The 10,461-nt window shown below is 40.6% G+C and overlaps 1 protein-coding gene across 1 annotated transcript; it reads right to left on the reverse strand.

Annotated features, from left to right (window-relative positions):
• Positions 1–3,848: 3,848 nt before the first annotated feature.
• On the reverse strand, positions 3,849–9,118 carry rbm15 (RNA binding motif protein 15). Its single transcript, XM_015601208.3, has one exon. The coding sequence runs from the start codon at positions 8,934–8,936 to the stop codon at positions 6,348–6,350; it is 2,589 nt and encodes an 862-aa protein (XP_015456694.3). The 5' UTR covers positions 8,937–9,118; the 3' UTR covers positions 3,849–6,347.
• Between the last annotated feature and the right edge of the window lie 1,343 nt (positions 9,119–10,461).

Genomic DNA, 10,461 nt, shown 5'->3' on the forward strand with positions numbered 1-10,461 from the left:
AATGGCCTAAATGGGCCTTTTGGAAAGCTCAGCTGAGCAAATTTTTTTCCAGGTAACGAGTTCTGTGATTAGTCTAACGAGTAGGACAGGTGCGGTGAACACCTGATTTGCTTTCTGCACAAAAAATGCATTCAAAGAATTTCATGATTGCACTATTTCAAATTATTCTAATTCGTTGACCAGCACCTGTATACATGTACTGCTGAGATCATCATACTCGTTCTTTTTACTGGATCCCTGCCAACTAGTTTAAGCTGAACTGGCACATTTTGTAACTGGCAAACATCGTATATCTTTATTTATTTATTTTTTAACTATTCTTCACTTTTAACATAAACTAAATCTAGATTTTGTGATTTACAATGTATTTATGATAAATGGACTAAGAGATATGCTCCATAATAAAACCTATTTTAAACAGTTGCTATTTTAGAGAGATAATGACTACATGATAGCACATAAATACATGAATAAAAAAATACAATTTAATTATTAAAGAATTTCAATATAAAAATGATTAAATACTCTAAATAAATAAATACACTATTTTTAAACAAATTCAACATACCAACTCATTCACGTCAATGGGCTCTTCTCACTAAAGGCCGATTTACACTTATTTATTTAGATTTTTGGGGATGTGCACGTCAGGCTATGATGTAAACTTGACTGTTAATACTGAGGTCAATATGTTGATAAAATAATGGGACAGAACTATTGGAAGTTTTTATGCAAGTCTATTTATCATAAACTGATCAAGTAATTTACAATCGCCAGATTCATATTATGTTAAACAGTCAAAAGAGAGAAATATATTTTGTGTGACAAAAAGTAAAATATATATGTATTAATCTCATCACAAAAAATATTCCTTTTTTCCAGGAAGAAAAAAAAATATTTTTAATGGAAATTAACTGTGGTTTTAATCGCTATTATGAAATGTGATTTTTTAAATATATTTATCTCTTTATTCCTATTCAGCAAATAAACTGGAACTGTCCTCAAAAAAGTATTTGTGTGTTTTCTGTAAAAACAATTTAACTTACAAAATCTGTTAAATGTTAGTTGAACAGAAGTGTTCAAACTTTGGCACTCATCTTTAAACTCAGATCATGTATAATAACGTCTGCTGTAGCACACTATATTACAGGATACATTCTTACTTAAGCATATAGAGGCAGAGCATGACTTAACACTGAAAAAGGGCCAACTGGTATTATATTGGATTCAGATTATTATAAAATTGGATAATATAGGGACATAATGAGCCATTTATGCTTTTTAAGGGTTCATTATTAGAGTTAGAGTTAAACAGCCCACTTTTAATTTTAGTCATTGATTTGACACGGAGTGCATTTTATGTGTAATCGAATTATGTGCCAACTATATTACTTGCATGCAAGTCTTGGGTTGCCTTGCATTGTGTTTAATACTAGACAATATGGGTCTGCACAACACTGGATATCTTGCAATATATATTGTAATATTAATTAAATACATTTTACATTTTAACTGATTTTGCTAGAAGCACTTTGTATATCCAAAAATGTAGTCAAATAAATTGAAATGAGCAGATATAAACTGCCCTTTCTTTGTAAAATTAAGCAAATTTTCCATTTTTATCAAGCAGCAAAGGCCTGATGAGTCTGATTAAATTGGATTAAAATGTGACATTGCGCATATATTATATATTATGGATGTATTAAGCTATATATTGTGTTAAAAATGCAGCTTGAATGTGTTAAGACTATACAATGAAGTTTAAACAGGGAATTTTCTAATTATTTTTGTTCTAAATTGAATAGATGTTATGCTAGGCCTGTCAATATACACATTACAGACTTACCTCAATATTATACAAATGTATAATATAATGCATTCACTTAGTGAGATGGCTTTTAGGTGAATGTGAAGTTATGTCAACTTTGTTAAAATGGTCCATTTATTTTAAGAGATTTCAATGTTTTTATATTTTTAGTAGTATTGTTTTTCTTGTAACGGTGCCGTTGCATATTATCCATACTATCATTTTAAGAGATAAAAATGGTCATAAACTTTATCTCTGCAATAATGTGCCAGATATAATGATTATTTAGGCCTATGTTATGTTTTATATCATTTTCAGATGTCCCTATATTAGCTAAGATTTTGCACATTTCTTTTTCTTATACTTATATTGATATATAGAACCATTCAGTTGGAGCTCCAAGTAGCTTTTTTTCACAATATGCTAACATTAATTCAGAGTGTAAACCCATTACCCAGGAAAGAGATATTTATATACTATTTTAGTACCTTTTAACCTAAATATTTGGAATTCCAGGAACCTCCAATGTGCCTATTTTAGTATGGATCCAGAATATTCAAAGTGTTTCACCAGTTACCAGTTCTCCCAGTGATGCTATCTTAATAAAATACTCACCTTTACCTGTAGTGTAGAGTTTGAGAAAGGCCGAAAGGCCCTGGCATGAAGCAAACTAACCCTACTCACCACCACCTGGCTGTCACTCACTCAAACCCAAGGTGAGACCAAGGTCCTCATATCTGGAGCACCTGATGGAAGAGCTGCTGCTGAAGGTGAACAGACATCTTTAACTAAAAGAGGGAAGAAGGGGAGGTTCTGGGGCTCTCACGCCCTTTCTTTCTCTCTTTCTTTTTCTCTTTTTCTCTCGCTCGGTTGCACGCTCCCTCGCTCTGCAGCTGAAGCTCCTTTCAAGTTGCAAACTCCTCCACGTGTTACTTTTTGTGCAGTTTGAGGAGGCCGGCAGTCTAGTTGGCAACACTAGTTGACTTTCATTTGTGGTTTCTTCATTGAAGGGTGATCAGTTTAAATTAAAATGTAAATTAAGGTGTACGTCTTTTCACACATAGAACTAGACACACCAGATTCCCTTCAAGGTCGAATAACGAACAAAAGGGATTAAATGTGCTTTTACTTTCTATTTCACTCTCCTTTTTGCTGATCATGGAAATCCTCTTCCTCCTCTGCTTTTCAAACTGAATCTGCAGATATCAAAGGGTGCAACACACAAACGCCTGCTCCTCTGAAATGGAAACCATTCAAATTCTGCCTTTAATTTGCTGGTAGCTGTGCTGGCAATGCAAAGCTGGTGGTCTGGCAGGCCTGGACGCTGCTGAATGGAGCATCTGACGTAGATGTGGACTGTGGACGTGCGAGTAGATAGGTGGCTCCCAGTCGAGAGCAAAGGCCACGCCTCTGAGCTTCAGGACCAGAGCAGCAGCGCTGAAAGGAAAACTGGTTGAAAAACCTCAGCTTTAGCTGAGGGCTGCTTTAGCTGAAGGTCTGCAAATCAACATTTCTCCTCTGATTCTCGTCAACAGCAGCGAAAGGGCCCTGCCACTTTTACAACACACTCTGTGGCAAAAGCCCCCTTCTCTCTGCCCTGGCTTTTCCCTCGGTAGTAGGGGTGGTGGGGGTGTAGCTGGAGCAGCAGCTTGCACAAATACTCTGTCGTTAATTAGCAAGCCGGGCCATTCCAGGCCACAAGGTGGGGAAAACACTGATCATCAACAACACAGAGTAACAAAAGCGCTTTGGCCCTCGGCTCCTATGGTCATGCCTGATCCCGTAGCGCGCAAACACGGGCAATTTTCGCTTTTCCTGCGCAGAAACAATCAATCAGCAATTCAAATTCCACCGAAACACAACCGAAAAGCAGTGGGAGATGATCTTCAATTCATTTCCAACGAATTAATATTTCTCCCATAAATGAAACAATTTATTTGACAGCAAGACAAAATCAATCAGTGCCAGTGCACTTTTGCTTTTGTGTGTTATGTGGACAGCTACTTCTTAGCTGCACAAGGTGAGTGAATGACCGATTCCTCTCTCTCTTTTTTTTTTTTTTTTGCTCTCCTTCAAGAAATCAGGGAAACACAGCACAAAGCAAGAGGGTCATTTTTCCGTTTAAATATGGGAACTGTAAGCACAAAAAAACAATTACACAAGTGTGAAGCTGCTCTCTCAGCGAGAATACACAATCATTAAACGGAAAGCTCTTGCCCCTCTGCATCCAAAGGGCTCAAACAATCATTTCTGATTCCGGCCATGGTGAAAGTCCTCTGGCGTAATGGTCCTTTTACATCATCTCATCCTGTGAGACGTCTACTGAAGGTACAGTATATCCAGTATATCTTTCACACACAGTTTTGAAATTCTCAATACACAAACCAATCTGTTTCATAATGAAATTTAGTGTGATCTTAAAATGAAAAATAGAACTAGAACACACGACATCTCCAAATTTGTTAATAATCAGAACCCTTCCTTAAACTGCAACTGACTTAAATCAACTTAAGAGAAGAAAACAAAACAGGAAAAAAAAATGCATGACGTAAAGCTATAAGCTACCAGTCTGAAAATAAATGAAACACACTGAGCGTCAATATATCTGTAATATAACTGATGAGAAATCAGAAAACTTGAAACATACTTTAATTCAGGGCTGCATGTGAATAGAAATTAAAGTTCTTATATTTATTTCAAGTAACGGTTTATTAACAGATTCTGCTTTACCAATTTCAGATAGTCCATGTCCAACAAACATGTATCTCCACTTTTTTTCATTTTTAGTTTAGCAGCTGTCTTTCACATTGTCAAAATTTGCCCAAAGAATTTAAGAAAGGATGACCAATAGAAATGCTCCAAAATTACATACACTTCTCCTGTAGAGTTAAAGCTTTGAAGACACATGTTTGTCTTGAAACAGCAATGAGATATTCTATTGTTTGTTTGTTGTAACCAAATAATCTTACTATTTAAACAATTTTAATTAATCAAAATAAAATATTTTGCAAATATTCTAAAAAAAAAAAAAAAAAAAGGTTAAGCACAGAGCAGCCCTGTTTGAAGTATGAAATACAATGATAACTGTGGTTAATATAGGTAAGATATATTATGATAGGATTACATTATTAATTACATCACATCAATAATCAAGTAACTGTGAACCTTAAGGTACATCATATTTTTGTACCTACATGTAAATTTGAGAGGATCATCATATCTTCCTGAATTACATTAATGTGGGAAAAACAACAAAACCTTGGCAAAAACTGTGTTGACAAAAATGTAAATGAAAAGACCAGATTTGTGAAATATTTGAGTGCATTCCAAAGCTATAATTACTAAAAACTTGATGGCATAATAATAATTATTTTAAATAATTAATGATAATACCAACAGCACTGAAATTAATGGAAACCAGGGACTGATTAAATCACCAATCTTTAACAGAGATTATCGTGTACTCAGTGTGGGAGAAGAGAAAAACTCAAATTATAAAATGGGAAATGTCTCAAATGACTAGATTTTACTACAAATTTAAATGACTTTAGGAAGGAAAAGAAAGACACAGTATACCATATCTCACACTGATCAATATGCTTCACACAGCAGAAACCTTTATCTTTAACCTTTTGAAATTATAAACTTAATATGCACTCAACTTACTGTACCTTTTATAAACATGTAAAATTAAAAGATGTAGCTCAAATTAAACCAAATATTCATGTTTTAAGAGGTCCTGGGTATAATAAAATCTGACACAAATCAATAATTTGTAGCCTCAGTAGCTCTTTTTGTCCAGTTCCACACTGATGAACATTTTAATACTAAGGTACATTGTGTGTCTATCACTGTATACAACATTAGCCTGTATTATTATGCAGAACTCTGAACGTGAAATACCTGTGCAACAGTTTCAAAACAGGACAATGGAGAAAACATGCAGTTTCTACGTGAGAAAGATCTTGACTGCTGTAGGTGGCTACAGAACTACACACCTAGGCCTATGTTACACCTTATCACTGACTCGTTAAGTGATTGTTTCAAGCATTAAGTCACAAGAAGTCAATTACCTTTACCTTTTAAATCAGAAAAATGAACATAACGACATGAATCAATCAACATCTGTGTTATTACTTGTAAGGGCAACCGCTTGTAGTCTAAACTTCTATGCAAAAAAGTATAGGATTTATAACAGTACAGAATATTCTGGCAAATATTTAATTTTCTAATTCTATGTCTGCCTTTTTATCAACCACTCTTATAATACAGCTTTGCACAAAGATGATTTAGTTTGGACAAAAGACTCATAACTTGTAATGATAAGCAAATATTGCGATAAGGAAACCAATTCAGCTATCTGAGTGTGGCATGTTTTATCCCCATGCATTGCATTTGGCAGAACAGATGACACAAACCCACTTTAACCCATTTAAACTAGAATTTGCTGCACCAGGCTTAACAGAGCATGCACAATTGAGACACATTTTTTTTTTCTTTTTTTTTTTTTACAATGCATTTTTTTGGTGTGTTCTGATTGTTAAGATGCTCCGCGGACGATAATCATGACCAGGTAGTCCTCTTCTGTTTTGGCAAGAGCTTTCGCAGAGGAATCTAAGAACTGCTGAGAGAAATCACAGGGCGGAAAGGCATGCAGTACCCCCGTGTTGTCCTTATCGCGACTGCCCCCGACAGGTAGGCTGATGACCCCGGCTGCCTGCTTTTGCTTCAGGTAGGAGACCAGGTTTCGCAGGGGACGCTGCGTCGATGCTGCTGGATCTGCTGAGGAGGAGGATGACGACGTCGTGTCCTCGGAGCTGCCAGGAACTGCCAGGAGAACCGCATACCCGCCCGGGCCTGCGACTTTGATGCGGCGAGACACCTCATCCATCTTGGGCTGGTCGAGGCGAAGGCGCTGGGTGATGCGGAGCTGGGTGACCTTGCCTCCGGTGCTGCCGTCGACGAGGAGACTGCTGGCCACGCTGAGGTCACCATCCAGGATGTGCATGCTGGCTGGAAAGTTGCTGTTTTTCAGGAGGAGCATGCCGTTCCAGGCCATGCTCAGCTTTCCTCCTGAATCTTGCTTAGATGACTGGCTGCCTTTGGAGCTGCCCTCAGCTCTGTCTCTTTTAGAGGGGCCTTTGCTTGCTTCTCCTGCTTTGCGCTTTCTCTCAGATGGGCTTGTTCCGATGCCGGACTCTGACAGGCTGCTGCTGCTCTTGAGGCGCTTTTCTGCAGGTCCTCTGTCCAGGCTGCTGCGGCGTTCTCTGGCTGGGGACGGCCGCTCTGCTCGAAGCGGACGCTCTGAGTCACTTAAACGCCCATCACGGCTGCTGCCTCCAGGGCTGCCCTCCAGAGAAGGTGGTCTCCTGCGTCGTGCCGCCCACTCGCTGCTGCTGTCAGGTGAGCATTCCAGGTGGCGCCCATCCTCTAGTAGGCGCCGTTTGCGAGCAGCATCCCTGCCAGGCAGCTCACGCTCCAGGGACCAGGGCTCTCTTGGACGGCGTTCTCTCTCCAAGTGCTCTAGAGGTTCGAAAGCAGGAGTCCTTACTCTTTCACGAATAGCAGGGGCTGGCCACTCAGCCCCAGCATACAGCTCCCGTTCTCTAAAGTGCAGTGGTGGTGGAGTCCTTTCTCTGACCCTGATTGCTTCAGGAGTGGCACGGTGGACGAAAGACTCCGCCACGAGGTCATAGTGTGGCAGAGGAAGCGGCTGCAAGAACTGCTGCTGGTATCTGTGCTCAGTGTCTGCAAAGTCCACCCTCAGCCTTCTGTCTGGACCTCCCAGAGGAAATCCACGCATGTGAGTGCAGGCTGCCTGAGCTGCATCCAAGCTTTCATACTGGATGTACGCCCACGTGTCACCTTTTCTGTAGTCTATAGTCCTAATGGTGCCAAAGCGATCAAACTCCCTCGCTAAAGCAGCTAGAGGAACCCAAAGCCCTAGGCCACCCACCCAAAGGCGTGTGGTTGGCGTGGCCTTGCCATAGCCGATTTTTATGGCGTTTCTGCCCACCACCTTTCCAGACATGCTGATCTTAGCTCTGTGGGCCATGTCCAAATTCTCAAACTTGAGAAAGCCATATGTGCTGTTCTGGCCACGCGTAGGTCTCTTGATGTCCACCTCTGTAATGGTCCCAAAACGATCAAACGCCCTCCTCAAATCGCTTTCTGTGACTGTAATGTCCAAGTTACCCAGGAATAAAGTTCTGTTGGCTCTTTGGTCGTCCTCTGGAGAGATGAAGTCCTCTTCTCTGAAGGCAGCGGCAGCAGCAGCAGCCCTCTCAGCGATGTAGGCAGGCCTGGCGGCTCTTGCTTCATAGAAGGCAAACTCCCTCTCTCTCTCCAGCTCTCTGGGTAGAGGAGGGGGAGGGGGTGGAGGAAGGCGGCCCAGAGCGAGCTGCTGTAACCTGTAGTCTCTGTAGCCGAGCCCAGTAGGGGAGAGAGGCCTCTGGGTGTGTAAATGTCTGTGGCCAGCCACTGCTGGGAAATGGTCCTTGTCCACCGGGCTGCGGCTTCTCCTCCGGTTCATGTACACGGCCTCGATTTTCAGAGGGCGGTCGTACAGCACTAGGCGGCCGCGGGCGTGCTTGGCGGCCCGGGCGTCGTCAGGCCTCCTAAAGTTCACAAACGCGATTCTCTCGTCGTTTACGCGGCTAATCTTCACGCTTACGTCGCCGAATTTCTTGAATTCGTGGAAAAGCCCGTCCTCGATCTCCTCGTCGCTTAATTGTGAGCCTAGCTCGCTGATTTTCAGCGTTTTGTACTCACTGTCGTTGGCGGGGAGCGGAGTCCGCGGCTCGGCCCGCGAGTTGCCCCTAGCAGCGGCGGCGGCGACTGCCTCCAGCGACAGGCCCGAGTTGTGGTTCTTCGAGTTGGGGCTGGTGTAGCTGTTCCCGGCGCGGCTGGAAACATGTCCGTCAAAGTCCCTACTGTCTCTTTTATCGCCTAGAAGGCTCCTTCTCGCTGAACCTCCCTCGCTTTTGGAGGAACTGTTGCCGTTGTTGCTCCCTCCGGACATGGAAATCACCCCCATTTTCTTACTGCTCGGGTGGCTCCCTCCGCGGTCTCGCAGATCATCCAGCGCCCTCGATCGCTTTTTCACGGGGGAACGCTCTTTCCCTTTCATGTCGAGCACTTTAAACCTGCGCCTGGCCTAATAAACACTCACAACTTGTATAAACTACACCCTAGTTACGCAGATTTAAACGAAAAAACTACGAAAATCCGCCCTGAATCATTCCCGCAGCAAAACAACTGCATTCGCCATCTTGTCTCCACAGCTTCAACACACACTAGCAAACCTAGCTAACGCTAACTCAGGCGAGTCGGGCGGGCGTACCTCGCCCGAGCAATATGATTGGTTGGAATGTCTGCGAGCGCTTGTTTCTATTGGCTGAAACTCACGTCAATCACAAACTCAGAACAACGCCCAGCTAAAACTGGATTATAGCGTGCCTGCCCACTTCAAATCTCTGACGGATGTGTCAGTAGCGTTACTCTAGAGCAACCGATAGAGGGAGCCCGCGAGGGAGTCTTAAATGAATGGGACTGAGTGGGGCTAAACGGCTAAAAACACAAATTAAAACATTGTCCAACTACTTCTTCAACATTTTAATTTAATTTCAGAAAATATATTCACGTATTTCGCTAAAAACGTAAAACAAACATATATTTATGTTTCGATTTGTCCACAGCAAGCATGTTTCACTCAGTAAAAACGCTAGCATTGCTGCTATTGTTTGTGAGATCACTGAGCTGATGTTGGAGATACAGTCAGAGAACACGTTTAAAAGCTGTATAACTGCAGTTTACACTGTTTCTGCGCTGTTAAAACATTTTATATAGTTTTGTTTAGAGGAAATGAGAATTTGTTTCCCATTAAAAAATGATCAGACATTTATAATATCCTATTTTGATCCATTGCTCCATAAGAACCCATTCATTTTGAGCTCACTCAGAAGCGCCCTCTGCTGGTTGAACAAAGCCAGAAGACGTGCTAAAATGACTGATCTCCTCTCTATAGTTTCTTTGGCCCAGCTCTCGCCTAGCCCTCGTGGCATGCGGAAATGAGCCCTCAGAAAGGACGTTTAAATAATTCAACTTTCAGCCTTTTTTTAACGTTTAAAAGGAATTTTCACGCATTTGATCTATAATAAAGTTTATATATAATGATACGAAGGCTTAAATTGTGCAGCAAGATGTGTAAAAACGGTTTATTTTGGTTTATTTAAAATATTTGACCTCTGCTAGAGGCAATGCAGCATTTAATAGCAGTTCATTTTATGTTCAGTAGATGTCGCCGCCTGTATTCTGTATACAGCTCTAGACCAGTAAATACGTTTTTAAATAAATTTTAAATAAATATTAATAATAATAATACTTTAATAATAATAAAATGTATTCTGTGTTGGCTACAAATAATTAGGCAAAAAAAAGAAGAAAATGAACCACTATGTGGCTATTTTTTATAGTTTATATATCTCACAAAATGCTAGAGAATTTAATCAAAATATACTTGGATATGTGAGATGACATTTTATATGATAAAGATGTAAATTGAGTCAATATTACTTTATTATTTCCTTGCAACTGAACTGTAAAATGACCTAATTTGATTGAACCCAGAATTATTTATTAGGTATAGGTATTTA

The sequence above is a fragment of the Astyanax mexicanus genome, chromosome 12, assembly GCF_023375975.1.
Source record: "Astyanax mexicanus isolate ESR-SI-001 chromosome 12, AstMex3_surface, whole genome shotgun sequence".
NCBI classification, from domain to species: Eukaryota; Metazoa; Chordata; class Actinopteri; order Characiformes; family Acestrorhamphidae; genus Astyanax; species Astyanax mexicanus.

What these genes read in the sequence shown, in the direction of transcription:
- rbm15 (XM_015601208.3), bottom strand. Translation starts at nt 8,936, where the DNA reads ATGAAAGGGAAAGAGCGTTCCCCCGTGAAAAAGCGATCGAGGGCGCTG.